Source organism: Rhinatrema bivittatum, chromosome 3, assembly GCF_901001135.1.
Source record: "Rhinatrema bivittatum chromosome 3, aRhiBiv1.1, whole genome shotgun sequence".
Taxonomy (NCBI): Eukaryota; Metazoa; Chordata; class Amphibia; order Gymnophiona; family Rhinatrematidae; genus Rhinatrema; species Rhinatrema bivittatum.
The window spans coordinates 543,224,048-543,242,675 of record NC_042617.1 but is presented as its reverse complement, the minus strand read 5'-3'; the positions used below and the strand labels follow the sequence as shown (position 1 = coordinate 543,242,675).

The following is an 18,628-nucleotide window of genomic DNA, read 5'->3' as shown; positions in this document are numbered from 1 at the left end:
TTAATCTCTTCACAAACAACCAGCCGGTGTGAAAAAAGTTTTTATGTAAAAGAACATGACCATACCTTTAATGATATGTGACTGGTCACAATTTTGTAGAAACCATTGTGCCTAATGGCATGAAAAACGCAGGAGAAACTAAAAAACTGTCAATGGTGTCCGACACTATGCTGTTGCCTAATGTAATGTATGCTTGTGTTTTGGTATCGCTAAATCAATGTTACTGACTAATATGTAAAATTAGTGTGCCACCTAAGACATGCATTTTTAAACAAAGGGATTGAAAAAACAAATACTATCGTTAGGTATACGATAGCAATGTCTGTTTCACTTCTGAAAGTAGGTTCTTCAACGCTTATTGTAAATAACAACCAAAAAACATCTTATATAGGCAAAATAATATATTATTACAAATAGTGAATACAAACTTAGACGAGCCATTCCTCAGAACACTAAAGTATTACTTCATGAAGACTGATCACAAAACAAATTTTAAAGGTAGAAGACACCTTGGTCAGAATTCAGGAACAACACCTTTCTGCTCCACACCGGGATATATCATCTCCACTTACATCAACGAAAAAGTGAACGCTAACCCTGAAGTCCATTTAAAAGGAAAAATGGCGCCAAAATGCCTTTCTTTCTTAACAAGGCATATTTTGGAGGTAAAACTGGAGGTAAAACGTTTGCTGGTTGAATCCCATCTTACAAAAATAATATCTATATAACTAAATAAAAATTATAGATCATTTTTATTTTATTTAAATAAATATTAAACTTCTGTGGAATTTCATGAAATGGCGCCAACCCGAACTGTCAGTCATTAAGTGGCGTGTCTTGCATTGTTTTTGCGTGTACGTGATTGGAGACTATAGAATTTTTTATATAGCCGAGGTTCTCGCTAAGGTTCACTCTAACCATTCTGATTTTATCACCATACACAGCCGTTCTAAGAACTTTAAATCTGACGTTTCATTCATATCCAGAGTTTATATAGATTCAAAGTCTAATCGATACTTAATAGAATATGAACCCCATGCAGAGAGTAGTAGGGATTGTCAGTAATTGTCTGCGAAGTATATTTAGAACTGATAAAGAACAAAACTTGTCTAGTAAAAAATAGTTTTTACGAAATCATGCAAGACACGCCCCTTAATGCCTGACAGTTCCAGAATTCTTTCAGAAGTGACACAGACATTGCTATCGTATACCTAACGATAGTATTTGTTTTTTCAATCCTTTTGTTTAAAAATGCATGTCTTAGGTGGCACACTAATTTTACATATTAGTCAGTAACATTGATTTAGCGATACCAAGACACAAGCATACATTACATTAGGCAACAGCATAGTGTCGGACACCATTGATAGTTTTTTAGTTTCTCCTGCGTTTTTCTGTTTTAGACGCCATTAGGCACAATGGTTTCTACAAGATTGTGACCAGTCACATATCATTAAAGGTATGGTCATGTTCTTTTACATAAAAACTTTTTTCACACCGGCTGGTTGTTTGTGAAGAGATTAATAATAATCGCTGTCCACGTTGATGTATTTTTACAGATACGTTTCCACTGCGGATCACTGTTTAAATGATATTACACCATAAACTTGAAGCCATTAATGGGTTTGAGTTCAAATGAGTGTTTAAGGTAATAGGAATAGTCATTTAACCTATCAACATGGGACAATGATTTTAAATATATTAATATGGTTTGTTTATAAAAATATTTTTTTATTTTTTTAAATAATGATTTTAAGATATAATTATATTTTATTCCATTGTATTTAAATGGTTAATATTTTTAAATATTTTTAAATATTTTTATATATTTATGGGTGAATTTTAACCAAAACATTTTTTTGGATGTTACTAGTACTGTTTTTATATGTCACTAATAATTTGCATGTTATTTCAGTGCTTTATTCATTTGTTTCCATTTGTGTTTTATTATGTTTTTATGATTTATTCATAGCCCCTGAGGCAGCTGCTTTTAGAGCTGCGAAACTCGGCCTGAGTCGGGCATTTGTTTTTACACATCTCTATCACAATAAAGAATTGATAAATACTGTGGCATCTATCCTTTTGCTTTCCTAACGGCTTTTCTAGATCGCCTACATTCTTGTTTTGTGGGTCCATACCTCTAGGGGGCAGTCTGGCTGGAACGCCATTAATCCCACGGGGTTTTCAGCTCCAAATCCACCGGATCTTGGGCGCAGGACCTTCTCCTTGGGAATGGAGACGGGGATGTTGATGAGGCAGCCCCAGTGGAGGGGGATGATCCCAGGGTTCTTAAGCTGTTTCAGAAGGAAGAGCTGGAGCATCTGATTCCCAAAGTGCTGGAGGAGCTGGATATTGAGGCACCGCAACCTAGCGCTGAGGTCTCCAAAGAGGATCCAGTTCTCTCGGGACTTAAAGCTCCACCAAATGCTTTTCTATTTCACCCGATGTTGATGCAGCTGGTGACACGGGAGTGGGAGACTTCCGAGGCCGGCCTCCAAGTGGGACATGCTATGGAAAAGTTCTACCCTTTACCGGGTGACGCCTTGGCAGTCCTTAAGGTGCCCAAAGTGGATGCGGCAGTCTCGGCTGTCACCAAACTGTACAACCATCCCGGTGGCAGGGGCGACCGCCCTTAAGGATCTTCAGGATCGGAAATTGGAGGTCCTTCTCAAGCGCATCTGTGAGGTCTCGGCCTTATGCGTTCGGGCGGCGGTGTGCAGTAGCCTCATGCAAATGGCGACCCTTAGATGGGTACAGCAGATGCTTACCACGCAGCAGTTGCCTCCGTCGGAACTGAGCAAGCTGATAGTATGGAGGCAGCGGTGTCTAATACAGCGGATGCCTTGTATGATATTCTGTGTCATCGTCGCGCAATATGGCGTCTGCGGTTTCGGCCAAAAGGCTCCTGTGGCTATGCAACTGGTTGGCTGATGTTTCCTCCAAGACTCAGTTGGGTAGTCTCCCATTTAAGGGGAAATTCTTGTTCGAAGAGGGACCTAGAGGCCCTTATTAAGTCCCTAGGCGAAAACAAAGTGTACAAGTTACCGGAGGACAAGCCTAGAACTCCTAGGACCTTTGGTTTGGCTCGCCCTAGGTTCAAGGGCCAGCGCCGGTGTCGTCAGGGCAGGGCCTTCTCTTCTTCTTATACGTTCTGGCACAAGTTGCAGAGATCGCAGGCTTGGCCTTCTTCCTTTCGAGGCTGCAGGCCTTCCCGGGACGGGGGTCCTCAGGGATCTTCTGGGGGTAAGTCCTCACAATGAAGGTGTGCTGGCCCACTCCTCTGTCCCTGTGATAGGTGGCCGCCTCTCTCTGTTTCTCGAAGAATGGGTCAAGATTACTTCGGACCAGTAGGTGCTAGGCATCATCAAACATGGTTATGCTTTGGATTTTGCTTACCTCCTGCGGGATCTGTTTTTGATGTTGCCCTGCAGGTCTCATGCGAAGCCAGCAGCGGTAACTCAGACTCTGCATCAGCTGGCAGCCCTGGGGCCATTGTCCCGGTTCCTCAGGAGGAGATCGGAACCAGCAGATATTCCATATATTTCGTGGTCCCCAAGAAGGAGGGCTCCTTCCGCCCAATTTTAGATCTCAAGAAGGTGAGCATGGCATTCCGGGTGCCTCGTTTTCTCATGGAGACCCTCCGCTCAGTCATTGCAGCCGTCCACTTGGGCAAACTTTTGACTTCTTTAGACTTGACAGAGACCTACCTTCACATAGGGATCAACGAGCAGTATCGCCGGTACCTTAGGGTCATGATTTCAGGCGAGTATTACCAGTTCCAGGCCCTTCCATTCGGATTGGCCACGGCTCCCCGCATATTCACCAAGGTGATGGTGGTTGTAGCGGCGGCGCTACGGAAGGAGGGGATTTTGATACATCCCTACCTGGACAATTGGCTGATCCGGGCGAAGTCGGAGGAGCTGTGCAAAGCGGCGATTCAGTCAGTGCTCCGCCGGCTACAATTTCTCGGGTGGATTGTCAATTACGCCAAGTCAGTTGATTCTGTCCCAGATTCTGAACTTCCTTGGGGCTTGGTTCGATACGACAATAGGCAAGGTCTTTCTCATGGAGGAGCAGGTCACCAAACTGGTGGCACAGGTTCGTCGGCTATTGTCTCTACCATTACCCCGAGTGTGGGATTACTTGCAGGTGATTGGTTCTATGGCGTCTACTCTGGAACTAGTCCCTTGGGCCTTTGCCCATATGAGGCCTTTACAAAGAGCGTTGCTTTCTTGTTGAGATCTGAAGTTGGAAGAGTTCCAGATCCGATTGCCACTCTTGGAACCTGTCCGGTCCAGTCTCCAGTAGTGGTTGATTCCGGCCCACCTGCAGCGCGGTATGGACCTGGAGGAACCTCAGTGGGTGATAGTGATGAAGGATGCCAGCCTCTGCGGTTGGGGAGCGGTTTGTCAATTCCAGGCAGCGCAGGGCAGTTGGACGGGGCAAACAGGCGAAATGGTCCATCAATCGCTTGGAAACCAGGGCAGTGCGTATGGCGTTGCGCCATTTTCTTCCTTTGGTTCGCCGTTAGTCGGTACGGGTGTTGTCAGACAATGTGACAGCGGTGGCTTACATCAATCGGCAGGGAGGTACCAAGAGTCATCCCATAGCCGCAGAGGCCGACCGTCTGATGGTTTGGGCAGAGCGCCATTTAGTCAGTCTGGCGGCTTCTCACATAGCTGGAGTCGACAAAGTTCAGGCGGATTTTCTCAGTTGTCAACATCTGGATCCCAGAGAGTGGGAGTTGTCCAAGGAAGCCATGGGACCTCCTGGCTCATCGGTGGGGTGTGCCTCGCCTGGACTTGATGGCGACCCAGAGAAATGCAAAGGCGGCTCGGTTTTTCAGTCGCCTAGGAGCACGAGTCGGAAGGAGTCGATGCCCTCGTCCTCCCGTGGCCTCGTGACATCCTGCTTTATGTGTTTCCTCCCTGGCCCTTGGTGGGCAAGGTTCTAAGGCACATAGAGATGCACACGGGCCAGTTATCCTCATAGCGCTGGAATGGCTGCGGCGCCCGTGTTTCGTGAATCTGGCGGTTGATGGCCTGCTTCGACTCCATCATCTACCAAATGTTCTTCGACAAGGTCCAGTAATCTTCGATCGAGTGGATCGCTTTTGTCTAGCGGCCTGGCTTATGAGAGGCGGCAGTTGAGGAAAAGAGGCAACCTAATACAGTTATTTCAATCCTCCTGCAGGCACGCAAAAAATCCACTTCTCTTGCTTATGTTTGGGTCTGGAAGGTTTTTGACACCTGGTGTAGCGGAGTGAATGTGTCCCCGTGGCATGCTTCCGTTGTACATATTCTAGCGTTCTTGCAGGAGGGACTGAAGAAAGGGTTAGCATGCAGTTCTCTTCGGGTGCAGGTGGTGGCCTTGGATGTTTGCGGGGAAAGATTGACGGCATCTCCCTCACAACTCATCCGGATGTGTCACGTTTTTTGAAGGGCATGAAGCATCTGCATCCTCCGGTTAGACAGGTCTGTCCTTTGTGGAGTTTGAACCTGGTTCTCCGAGGCTTGTGCAGTCTTCCCTTCGAGCCTATCAAGCGGGCTACCTTGAAAGACATGACTCTCAAGGTGTTTTTCTTGGTGGCTATCACGTCGGCTAGACGCATATCGGAACTTCAAGAATTGTCCTGTCGGGAGCCCTTTCTCTGGATTTCGGACTCGGTAATTTCCCTTCAAACAGTATCCTCCTTTCTGCCAAAGGTAGTCTCGGGGTTTCATTTGAATCAGACAGTGGAGTTACCTGCGTTTACTCATTTGGATCGCGATTCGCCTTAGGCTCGCGAATTACATAGGTTGGATGTGAAGCGGATCCTACTTTGCTATCTGGAGGTTACCAATGCCTTTCGATTGTCTGATCACCAGTTTGTCTTATGGTGTGGCCTGAAGAAGGGACAGAAAGCTTCTAAAGCTACCATTGCCAGGTGGCTGAAGGATGCCATATCCTCGACTTACATCGGGCTTGGGCGTTCAGTACCGGATGGTTTAAGGGCGCATTCAATCAGGTCTCAGGTGGCGTCTTGGGCGGAAAGTCAATTTGTCTCACCACAGGAGATTTGCAGGGCAGCTACCTGGACATTTTTACATACCTTTGCGAGGCATTACCATTTGGACATCCGGGATTCGGATGTCGACTGCTTCGGCAGCAGTGTTCTCCAAGCGGGACTCTCCAGGACCCATCCCATTTAGGGTAGCTTGGGTACATCCCAGCGGTCTGGACTGATCCTGGTACGTACAGGGAAAGGAAAATTCGTTCTTATCTGCTAATTTTCATTCCTGTAGTACCAAGGATCAGTCCAGATGCCTGCCCTTGGAGTCTGGAGAGTCCGCTTGGTATCGTTTTCCTTTTGCAGAATATTCTCAATGAGGTAGCATTCAGGTTGCTTATAGACATGCTCCCTCCATGTACATAAGTTCCACATTATACAGTTTCCTTTTTTCTTAAGTGGTTTGATACAGCCATTGGTTCTTATGTTAAAGGTTATGATATTTTTCATTCTGCTATGGTATGGGTTATACTGAAGGATCACAAGTGGCACACCAGTGTAAGAGGGGGTGCCTTTCAGTTTTTTTCTCTGACTCCATCTGTTGGAAGGGAGACACAACCCAGCAGCCTGGACTGATCCTTGATACTATAGGAACGAAAATTAGCAGGTAAGAACCAATTTTCCTTTAATCTGTGTATGAAAGGCTTTGCCAAGAGTGTATATCACTTGTTTGGTGTGTATATATGTATATTTATATATATAGGGAGAGAAATACTGAGAGAGAACTATGTAGAGAAAGTGAAGCATGTAATATGACAGCCAATATGGACCATAAGGCTCATCCTGTCTGCCCAATGTGTTTTCTGGTGCCTACAATAGACCCCGATTGATCTCTGGCTTTCCTTTCACTTCTACACAACTATCTATGCTTATCCTAGGCTTTCTTGCATTCTCTTACTGTGTTTTGCCTCACCTGCAAGGACTTTCTATAAAGAAATATTTTTTAAAGTCACTCTTGAGTTTACTCTCTTTGAGCTTCCATATCTTGACCCCCTTGAATTAGAGATACCATGCTCTCCAGATATTTCTCTGTGTATGTACATGTATCTTTGTGGTATATGTACTGTATATTAAAATATTGCCAGTGCTATAACCATGACTAAAATAACTCTGTCTTTAAAATGAGCTGTTACCTTTTGTGCTGATTTATTTTTATTTATTTATTTGTATTTTTCTATACCGGCATTCACGGAGTTCGTATCATGTCGGTTTACATAAAACAAGGGGTGAGAAATACATTATAACGTAAATAACTAATAACATAAGAGTATACATTAAAAAGTAAAACAAGTGCATGGAAGAAAAAGTTACAATAAAACGGGGGTCATTCTAACTGGGATTAGAGTTAGAGGAAAGATAAAAAGTTTAACAAGAAGTAAAACATTGTAGTGATTGGTAGATAGTGACTGTTTCAGTTTAATAGCAAATGTTCAGTAATGCTGCATTTGATGGTAGTGAATCTTTAAGGGTCTGGAAATGCTTTCATGAACAGCCATGTTTTCAGTCTTTTCCTGAAGGTTGGAAGACATGGTTCCTGTCTTAGTTCTAGGGGGATGGAGTTCCACAGTGGGGGACCTGCTGTGGAGAAGGCCCGATCTCTCAATGTTATATGTTGTGTGGTATTGTTGTGTGGTACCTGTAGATATTCTCTATATGCTTCTCTGATGGGTCTGTTGGAGGAGTGTTTTTTAAGAGCTATTTGTAGATGAAGTGGAGCCAGTCCATGGATATTCTTGTGATTGTGGTGAGGGATTTATGAATTATTCTGTAGTGGATTGGTAACCAGTGTAGGTCTTTAAGGACTGGTGTAATGTGATCTCTTCTTCTTTTGTTTGTTAGAATTCTTGCTGCGGTGTTCTGTATCATTTGGAGCGGTTTAGTATGTGATGATGGGAGGCCTAGTAGGATTGAGTTGCAGTAATCAATTTTCGCAAATATTATTGCTTGGAGCACTGTTCTATAATCATGGAAGTGAAATAGGGGTTTTATTCTTTTTAATACGTGCAGTTTGTGGAAGCAGTCTTTGGTTGTTTGGTTGATAAACGATTTCAAATTTAGGTGGTTGTCTATGGAGACTCCTAAATCTCTTACTTTTGAGGTTTGCAAGTTGGCTGGCGGGTTTGTAGTGATTTTGCAATTATCTGGAGAGATTAGAATGAATTCACTTTTTGATTGGTTTAGGATTAGATTTAAGCTGGATAAGAGCTCGTTAATTTCTTGAAAGCAATTTTCCCAAAGTTCTAGCGCTTTAGTGATGGATTCTTTGATGGGGATCACAATCTGGACGTCGTCGGCAAAAATGAAGTGTTTTAGGTTCAATTTGTTTAGCAGTTGGCAAAGCGGGAGAAGGTATAAGTTGAAAAGTGTTGGTGAGAGAGAGGAACCCTGAGGAACTCCTTGTGATGATGGATATCTGGAGGATTCTTTGTTGTGGATTTTAACTTTGAAACCTCTGTTTTCTAGGAATGTTTTGAACCATGTTAGTGCTGATCCTGCAATACCGATGTTCGCTAGTTGATTTAGTAATATGGCATGGTTCACAGTATCGAACGCTGCCGATAGATCCAATAAGCTGATGAAGCTGAATGAGCTAGACGTGTCATTCCCTGCATCGTTTATGCTGTGAATTGATTTTTAAAACAGCATTGACTGTGTGTGTACTTGGTTCTGTGCAATTAAAGGTAGATTTTTAAACCGACGCTCACACATGGGTGCACTGATTTTATAACATGCGTGCGCCGACACACGCATGTTATAAAATCGGCTACCCATGCGCACCTTATTTTATATTGGTGCACGCAAGGGGGGTTCTTAGAAGCCTTTCCCCAGTTCCCTCCCAATCCGCTTCCTATCTACCCTGCCTCCCTTTTCCCCTCTCTGCCCCAACCCCTAAAACCCTTCTATCTTACCGTACTTTGAGTTTTTGGGGTTTTTTTATTGCCAAACTTACCTGTTCTGATCGGTAGTAAGCTGCGCGGGCCGGCCGGGTGCCTGTGCACGCTTCAGTAGGACAGCGCCTAATGGCACTGCCCAGACCCTGGCCCGCTCCTTTTTACTTTGCCGGCTCTTCTGTGCATACCGGGAAATTACACGTGTGACTGCCAGCCTTTGAAAACGCCCGCGGCACGCACACGGCCCAACCATGCGTGTATCTTCCGGTATTGTCGCACGCCAGCCTTTTAAAAGTAGGCCGTTAGTAATTAGTGCCATTCAGTTCCAAAGACCTAGGCATCCTTTGGCTTCAAGGGCAGTATGTATTGTGCTGTCAAACACAGCATTTGTGCAACTGCAGGAAGAGTGACCTGCTAGTCCAGAATAGCCTGTCCTTTGAGATCAAGATGTTCATAATCAGTTTCCAACTGTCTCCTCTGGTTATCCTGAGATATTGATTTGGTGGGATTGGGGGGGGGGGAGGGGGGGGGGCGGGCGGGCAGAGGCTAAGATTGCCTTCCTGACCCCCTGAAAAAGCAGAAGTGACTGACCAACAAACTTATGTCTATACTGTGGATGCATGACATGATTTGGAAAGGTGAGTAATTAAATTGAAAATCCAAATCGCATTTTCCTCTGTCTTGTCCCTATAACAGGGCAGAAGGTTTGGGCGGGTGCTACCTAGATGGTATGGAGAATGATTCAGAGCTGGTTTCCAGTGAAACTGAAGAAATGGGCAGAGCAGATGCTGCTTCCAGCTCCATGTGCAGTAACGAGGCATGTGGGAACTCTGGGCCCGAATCCCTCCCTTCAACAGCCAAACTTAGCTCCTCCATCTCGTTCAAGTAAGTCTTTGAAATTACAGTCAGAAGCCAAGGTATGGCAGGTCAGAATTACATTATCTAGCTTTAAGCAGAACTTTTAAGAACATTTCCAGAGCTGCCAGCTAACTCCCAAGCTATCAGGTTCAGTCTGAAACAGTCCTAATCTCAATCCCCATCACTGCACATTCTTTGCTTGATAGTTTTCTTTTTTTCTTTTTAGATTTATATAAGGTCTTTCAATGAAACAAGGTCCAAACATCTGTCATAGATTAGCATTTAAGAATCAACTATGTCTGCTTAGGGATGAATAACATTCCTGTTCATACTCCAGATCAGTTCAGACAAGTGGGTTTATGCATCCCTACCAGCAAATGGAGGAAAAGAATAAAAACTTGGAGGCACTGCTACATAACCGAGAGTGCCATCTGCAGTCCCTCAGTATTTCTCTGCCTCCAGCAGATGGTAGAGGTGCAAACCTGCAGTCTGGAGTTTGATTAAATAAAAAAAAAAAAAAAGAAAAGGGAAGACAGAAAATTCCTGGAAGGCTCCTGGAGGTGTTAGCTTCCTTCGTGGGCCATCCCTTGGGTGGAGCAGGGCAAGCGGGGGGTTGTGACCCCTGAGCTAGCTCAGTCATTGTTGGTCAGGGGAGGTGAAAGCCAGGGGTCCTGGTTCCCTCACCTCAAGAGTCTGCTCCCTCCACATTCAGAAGCAGGGAAGTAGCCATTTTCTTTGTGCTTTCCTTGTTTTCTGGTTATTTCCTTTATTCGGTGTCTTTGCCTTTAAAAAAAAAAAGACACTGTGAAGGGAGCCCTCACTCCCCCGGGAGGCAGGGCCGGGGGAGTGAGGGCAAAAACCTTCAGATGACTGGGCAGGGGGCTCGCTTAGCATCAGGGACGTGCCGCCGGCAGGATTTCTTCAGCGGCAGGGGCTGTTTTTAGACCCTATCGTGATTCAGGCCGATGCTTGCTTAGCGTGGGAAAAGTTGCCATGGCTACGGTGTGGCAGGCGTTTGACTCAGTATAACTGTGTTGTGTGCAGAGGGTGCCTCGGAAGGGGCTGGGACCTCTGTGGTCCTGTCGGGGGTGGTCAGACCATGCAGTCGGCCAGGCCAGTGCTGCAGGCCCCGGGGGGGTTTGGAGACACCGGCAACCATTTTGAGAGCACATGGCAGGAGCTAAGAGGCTGCTTCAGAGCCTCGGGACTACTCTCCCCCACTTTTGCCTGTCAATTTAAGCCATGCTGGAAGCAGAGAAGGGATGGGGGGGCCAGGGGGACGATGGGCAGGATCGGTCCTCTTCAGATTTGGCGCAGTTTTCAGTGGATCTTGTCCAGCTTCTTCACAAGGCCTAGTTGGCTGAGAAGGAGGCAGGATCCAGGTGGCTGCTTCCCAAGAAACCCCTTGTGACTAAAAAGCCAGGGAGGGGGGAAAGCAGGCAGGCTCTGGAGGGATCCTACATCTCCTTGGGCTGGGAGAGTCCACGGCTGAGGGCGGGGACACATCAGGTGAGTCGGATGGGCTCAATCAGTGGCAGGGTACCGCGGAGGAGTCTGACAAGGTCCCAGTCAGCAATTTAGTGGATCCTTTTGGATGAAGTCCCAGCTGCTGACTGCCCTTGGGTAGTTCGGTTTTTCCGCAAGGAGGGGTTAGGTCTGCTGGTTCTCCAGGTGTTGGGAGATTTGGGGATTAGGGGGTGAACCCGGTTCTGGAGGGACTGTGGAGGCCTCCTAAGGCAGATTTTCCTTTACCCAAGAAGATGAAGAAGTTAGTACATCGGGAGTGGGAGTCTCCCGAAGTGGGCCTGAAGGTAGCCAGAGCTATGACTAAGCTATATCCCTTGCTGGAACAAACCTGGGAGGACTCGGATAATTAAGGGGTGACCCGATCCTGGGGGGATTAAGGAGGAACCTCGCCCCCCCCCCCCCCAAAGGCCTTTCTGTTCCTGATGACAGTGAAGTTGATAGATCGGGAGGGGGAATCTCCCGAGGCAGGCCTGGAGGTAGCGGGAGCTATGGCCTGGCCGGAGCAGATCTTTGAGTTCTGGAGAATTCCCAAGATGGATGCAGCCGTGTCAATGGTTGCTAAGTAAACATCTATTCTGATAGCTAGAGCGACAGTTCTAAAGAAGTTCAGGCTCAGAAACTAGAGATCCTGCTCAAAGAATGTTTGAGGTTTCGGCTTGGAGTCTTTGTGCCGTGTTTGATGCACTTTGTGCGGAAGTTTGATGCAGAGAACCTGTGTGCTGGGTGCAGAAGGCATATGGCAAGCGGTAAAGGACTGTGGCTGAGGCAGCACAGGCAACCCGCTTGGAGATGGGAATATTGGAGTATATTATTTACTGTGTTCGTTTGTTTTGTTTTAAATAGTTAGTCAGACAGGCAACAAACAGAAGAGTGGAACCAGACTGTTGGCGCTAACCTTTAAAAAGGAGATAGAGCAGCTTTCAAAACTAGAACAAAGGGGAAAGCCGACAGTCGCTCAGCAGCGCATGGTTCAGAGGGAGGTATCTTCAAAGGATACTAATGAAACAGAGTTAGGGCATCCCAACAGAGAAGTTCTGATATTAAGAAAAGTAGTCCAAGAGCTATAATTAAAAACTCAACTGAGCTAAAAGATTCCAGTTTATCTATGTCAACTGAAAAGCACAATGTAAATACAAACAAAAAACTCACTTTGAAATGTTTGTATGCTAATGCCAGAAGTGTAAGAAGTAAGATGGGAGAATTAGTGTATAGCAGTGAATGGATGGAATAAAAGATAGTTTTATGGAGCAAGTGGTTCAGGAGCCGATGAGAGAGGGACCAATTTTAGATCTAATTCTCAGTGGAGCGCAGGATTTCGTGAAAGAGATAACTGTGCTTGGCAAAAGTGAACATAATATGATCAAATTTGAATGAATGACTAGAAGGGGGGACAGTATGTAAATCCATGGCTCTAGTGCTAAACTTTCAAAAGGGAAACTTTGACAAAATGAGAAAAATAGAAAAAAACTGAAAGGTGCAGCTGCAAAGGTAAAAAGTGTGCAACAGGCGTGGACATTGTTAAAAAAAAAAAAAAATCCTAGAAGCACAGACCAGATGTTTTCCATGCATTAAGAAAGGTGGAAGGAAGGCAAAACGATTATTGATATAGTTAAAAGGTGAGATTAAAGAGGCTATTTTAGCCAAAAATTCTTCATTCAAAAATTGGTGTTGCGCCCGTCGGTCGCAGACGACTACACCCACTATTGCTCACCTTTCTTTTGTCTGCTTCAACTCATATTGGGAGAATGGCTGTCACTGCTTTATCTCACCGACACCTTCTATAGCAAGTATCTCAAATTCCCCATTTCAGCACCAACAAAAGCACTGAATAACAATGAATAACAAATATTTTTTTATTTTAGAGTAAAAACTTATAAGGCTTTTGTAACTGTTTTGTTTGTATGTACACAGAGCAGAGCCATTGGATAAAGGGCAGGTGACCACTAAACGGCAGGATAGGATTTCTGAGGTTCCAGCTCATGTAAGTGATTAAACTCAGTCTGTCAGACATTGCACAGTGTGGCTATTATCTCAGTCTTTATGTCTGAGGGGGAAAAAAATCCTGTGAAATGTTCCATAATAACGTGAATGTCGCTTAATGAACTTCTTTATTCTGATTCATTCTGATTCATGGCTTAAAAACTTCCTTCAGTGACCTTTAAACTTCATCCTTTGTTTTCTGGTCATAATTGTACCTCGTCTTGGGTAACCATTGAAAAAGTGAGCAACAAATATAAGCTAATTAAGAATATATAAATATATACGGATAATATTTTGCTGTACTTACTCAATCTGAAAACAGTTTTCTACTTTATTGTTGCTTTTAGATAGATATAGTACTTTATCTAGTTCAAAGATTAATTACACTACTGTTTTCCATTAGACCCTCATTTGGCCCTCTGAGAAATATTGGTAATTTTTCTTTAAACTCTGGTCTAAAATATTTGGGAATTTTTGTTTCTTCCAACCTTAATGATCTTTATCAGTTGAATTATCCAAAGATTCTTAAAAAAAACATCAGTTGGACTTGGCCAGATGCACTGAATTCCCTTTATCGCTTTTAAGTAGCATGTATTTGATTAATATGGTGGTACTCCCTCATCTTTTATATATCTTTATCAACATTTACCCTGTAATGTTCCACAGAAGGCTTTTAAAGATCTTAACAGTGCAATTTTGTCCTTTCTCTGGAGGAGGAATCCCCCCACATTGTTTAGACAATATAAGAACATAAAAAGGAGCCATACTGGGTCAGACCAAGGGTCCGTCAAGCCCATTATCATGTTTCCAACAGTGGCCAATCCAAGTCACAAGTACCTGGCAAATAACTAACATTAAATAGATCCCAAGCAGAGTCATAAAACAAAGAATTGTTTTTCCACATAATCTTAAAAATACCGTGTTTCCCCGATAGTAAGACACCCCTGATAGTAAGACGTAGTGGGAATTTTAGGGGGGTCGGCTAATGTAAGACATCCCCCGAAAGTAAGACGTAGTGTTCAAAAAAAAATTATTTTTAAATACCTGTCGGAGGGCCGCGAGGGTCCAGGCGGCCCGCGGCGGGAGCCAGGTGGTCGCGTGTTAAATCTAGGCCGCGGGCGGGTGGGCGCTTGTTCCCGGGGGGGGGGGGGGGCGGGTGGACGCGCGTTAGTTCGAGACGGCCGGCGGGCGGCGGGTGGTCGCGTGTTACATCTAGGCCGGGTCGCACAGGCGCACATTCATTCACTGCCGGGGGGGGCTGCCTCGGCAGCCCCCCCCGGCAGTGAATGAATGCGCGCACAGGCCCACAGCGCCTGTGCGACCCCTGCGATTCGGCGCTGGGGGCTGCCGGTGGGGGCTGCTTTCGGCGCTCAAGGCAGTCACATGCTGTGACGTCACGGCATGTGACTGCCTTGAGCGCCGAAAGCAGCCCCCACCGGCAGCCCCCAGCGCCGAATCGCAGGGGTCGCACAGGCGCTGTGGGCCTGTGCGCGCATTCATTCACTGCCGGTGGGGGCTGCCGGGGGGGGCTGCCGAGGCAGCCCCCACCGGCAGTGAATGAATGCGCGCCTGTGAGACCCGGCCTAGATGTAACACGCGACCGCCCGCCAGCCGTCTCGAACTAACGCGCGCCCACCCGCCCGCGGCCTAGATTTAATACGCGACCACCCGGCTCCCGCCGCCGGCCGCCTGGACCCACGCGGCCCTCCGACAGGTATTTAAAAATTTTTATTTTTTTTTTAACACTACGTCTTACTTTCGGGGGATGTCTTGCAGGTTTTTTCCAATATAAGACATACCCTGAAAGTAAGACATAGTGGGACTTTTTGGGGTAAAAAGAAAGTAAGACGCTGTCTTACTTTCGGGGAAACACGGTAGCTGGGAATTGTAGGACAAAAGGCACCTTTTTGGGGTTTTTTTTGTGCTAATTTTGCACAGATTGGTGCGAAGGCCCTGCTTTGTGCCGTTACTAATGGCGAGTAATCCTGAAAAATAAGAATCGATGCATCTTCAAAGAGAATGTTTCGGCTTTTCCTACACGCTTGGAGGACATCCATCTTATGTGCTAAGTTTAGGAATTTTGCGATAACAGGACATGATTTATTATGGTCAAGCCCAAATGGTGGACCTGCTCAATTCGCAGAGCTCCATGGTTTACAGGCAAGTCAAATACATGTGGCAACCAGCTCTCCAATAGTTGGCCAAGTCTATCTCGCAGATGGACTCAGCGAACCCTATGAACCTTAGGTTCCCCCGGTGTGATCTATTTTCTAAATCATCGAGCTTCCAAGCATGCTTTTCCATCTCCGTTTTTAAAGTGAGAAACTGTGTTTCAGCAGTCTCCGCGCAGTCCTCCACTACTCCTATATGCATCTCTGTCTGGAAAATGCTGTACTGATTTAGCTAAGAGCTGATTTATGTCCTCAAATTTTTCATGGAGCTTATCGAATTTAACATTCAACGCAGCTACAACTGCCTCCACTACCTCTGTTACCTTCAAATCGTGGATTTCCTAGCGTGTAGCAGATGGACTCAAAACAAGTGGGTATAGTGTGCTCGTGCTAGCAGTTGGAGACGGATCTGACGTCAGCACAGGGTACATATATCCCCACAGGAAGTGCAGCAACTCAGTAATTTCCGTCTCCAAAGCAGTTTGGAGCTCCCTTATGCTCACTGAGCATTTTTCTAACTTATAACGACTAAATTCGTAGAAGAAATCCTACCTGAAGACGAGCCCCGCACTCCTGCAGTGATTCCCTCGGGTCTCTCCCCCAGTTGAGTTTCCCGAGGTGATTTCCGTGGTCCCTCGGAGGTGAGCGCCTCGGTCCGGTGGCCGGATCGCGGCAGGGACCTAGCCCCCGAGTGAGAAGGGCTCGGGCGCGGCATAGTGGCAGCCTCGGTCCCGGTGAGGACTTGGCCCCCGAGCGAGATGAGTTCGGGCGCGGCTTAGAGGCAGCGGGTGCACTTCTTCGAGCGTGGCGGTGACGGTAATTACCCTCTCCCCCCACAGCCGGAGACCACCCGGGTCGCAGCCGGGAAGGGCCGAAGATCAGGTAAGGTGTACATCTTTCTTACTGGTCTCCGAAGAGAGAGGATTAGCAGGGTCTGCCTACGTGGCAGCCTGCCAAGGAGGTCGCCATTTTACCCGTTCGCCGTCGCTAGCCCTGGTTCGCCGCCTCGTTTAAGCGGGGCGACTGGCGCGCATGTTAGGCGCCCGAAGGAGATTTGGGCGCCCATTACTTGAGTTACGCGCATGCTTACATTCATAGGCGCACATTGTTAAGACTGATACGCGCCCACTGATACGCGCACGTTGATACGCGCCCGCTGATACGCGCACGTTGATACGCGCATATTGTTACGCGCACGCTGATAAGCGCACATTGCTACGCGCACGCTGATAGGCGCACGTTGATAGGCGCACGCGGATACGTGCATGCTGATACGCGCACATTAATACGCACACGTTTAAAGGCGCGCGTTCATAAAGCACTCATTGAGAGGAGATCAGACGCGATGGAGCGTATGAGAGCCCATGCGGCCGCAGAGCCGGCACCTCCAGACTCAGGCATAAGAGCTCTAGGCCTCTGCTCAGCATGCCAACTCAGAGCCACATAGAGCGAGGAAGCAGACTCCCTATGTGTCCAATGTGAGGAGGCCCTGGGAGTTCCAGTCCAGGGCCGGTCTCAGCCCAGTTTGACTGCCAGTTCCTCAGGGAACACTCCGAACCTAGCAGGCCGCAATGAGCAGCCAGGGAATCCCACAGACCTGGTGCCCCTACGGCTAGAACCTGCTTTCCCTCTCCTGGGTGGAATTATTCAAGGGGATTCATGCCTTCGTCAAGATGCAGTCTGATCCCCAACCAGACCCATACTTACCGGATGACCCTGCCCCGGGACCCTCGAGGCCTACGCATGGCCACCCGCCACCCGGAAGCCCCACTTATGGGGACTCTGATTATTCTGAAGAAGATGGCGAGCCCCCCGAGGAGGGAGATCTCCCCTCGGGGATAGAACCATATCGAACCATGAGACGCTTCTTTCCTAAGGAGGATCTTCCAGGCCTGGTCTCTCAATGCCTGTCGGAGCTGGCTATCCCGGGCCAGGGCACCCCAGGGGAACCTAGAATGAACCCCCTGCTAGAGGGCCTGCGTCCCACGTCTCACCATTTTCCCCTCCTACAAGCAGCACAGCAGTTAATTGATCTGGAATGGAATGCGCCAGACGCTTCATTCAAAGGGGGTTGGGCTTTGTCTAGCATGTACCCCCTAGACCCGGCAACCAAGGAGCTGCTGGCGTGCCCGATGGTAGACGCCATAGTTAGCGCAATTGTGAAGTGCACCACCATTCCGGTGGAGGGAGGGGCGGCTCTCAAGGATGCACATGATCGGTGCATGGACGCCATTCTGAAACACGCCTTTGAGGTGGCAGCCATGTCCCTACGAATTGCGACCTGCTGCACCGTGGTGACGCGCTCCTGCTTATCACAGGCCAGGAACAACATCCCGGGAGAAGAAATGGAATCAGCCCTCTCGTTCCTCACTGACGCTGCCTCCGACTTAGTCCGTATAGCAGCCAGGGGAGTATCATCCTCAGTGGCAGCCAGAAGACACCTCTGGCTCCGAAATTGGTCGGCCGACGACTTCTCCAAGACTCGCCTTACAAGAATGCCCTTAAGGGATCCCTCCTGTTCGGCAGCGACCTCGAGAAGCTGGCTAATAAATGGGGCGCATCTCCATTACCCCGTCTACCCGAAGACAGGTCAAGGAGGACCCAGCGCCCTTTTCCTAGACCATCCAGAGGTAGAAGCTCTCAACGCTTCAATCCTTACAGGGCTCGCTACCAAGCTCCTCGTTCTCAGACCAGGAACCAGTCCTTTCGGACCCGGCACAACAAGAGGGGAACCAGCTCGGGGTAGGGTCCCGTCCGCACCCCACAATGAGAATCAGCCGACCCATCTGGGGGAAGAGGCCATAGGGGGCAGGCTAACCCTATTTTACCGCAGGTGGGTCGAGATTACTTCGGACCAGAGGGTCCTCGCCATTGTCCGGGAAGGGTATTACCTGGACTTCCTTCATCTCCCTCCGGACAAGTTTGTGGAATCGCCTTGTCCGCCCCTCAAGAAGGCGGCGCTGGCAGCTACCTTGGAGAGACTCCTGTCCCTAAAAGCCATAATCCCAGTGCCTGCATGGGACATAAATTCTGGGCATTACTGCATTTATTTCATTGTCCCCAAGAAGGGGGGGGCACCTTCAGACCCGTCCTGGACCTCAAGTCTGTCAAGCAGCCCTTACGGGTCCCAAGATTTCGCATGGAAACTCTGC

General features: G+C 47.3%; 1 protein-coding gene across 2 annotated transcripts in view; it reads left to right on the top strand.

Annotated features, from left to right (window-relative positions):
- LOC115088283 (heat shock factor protein 2-like) overlaps window positions 1–18,628 on the top strand; it is a 133,682-nt gene that overhangs the window by 81,216 nt on the left and 33,838 nt on the right. Inside the window, exons 9-10 of one of the 2 annotated variants that reach the window (XM_029596409.1) lie at window positions 9,637–9,825; window positions 13,237–13,306. In XM_029596409.1, coding sequence (XP_029452269.1) covers window positions 9,637–9,825; window positions 13,237–13,306 — 259 coding nt within the window. The remainder of the gene's footprint in view (window positions 1–9,636; window positions 9,826–13,236; window positions 13,307–18,628) is intronic. The other variant, XM_029596410.1, reaches the window with a different exon arrangement.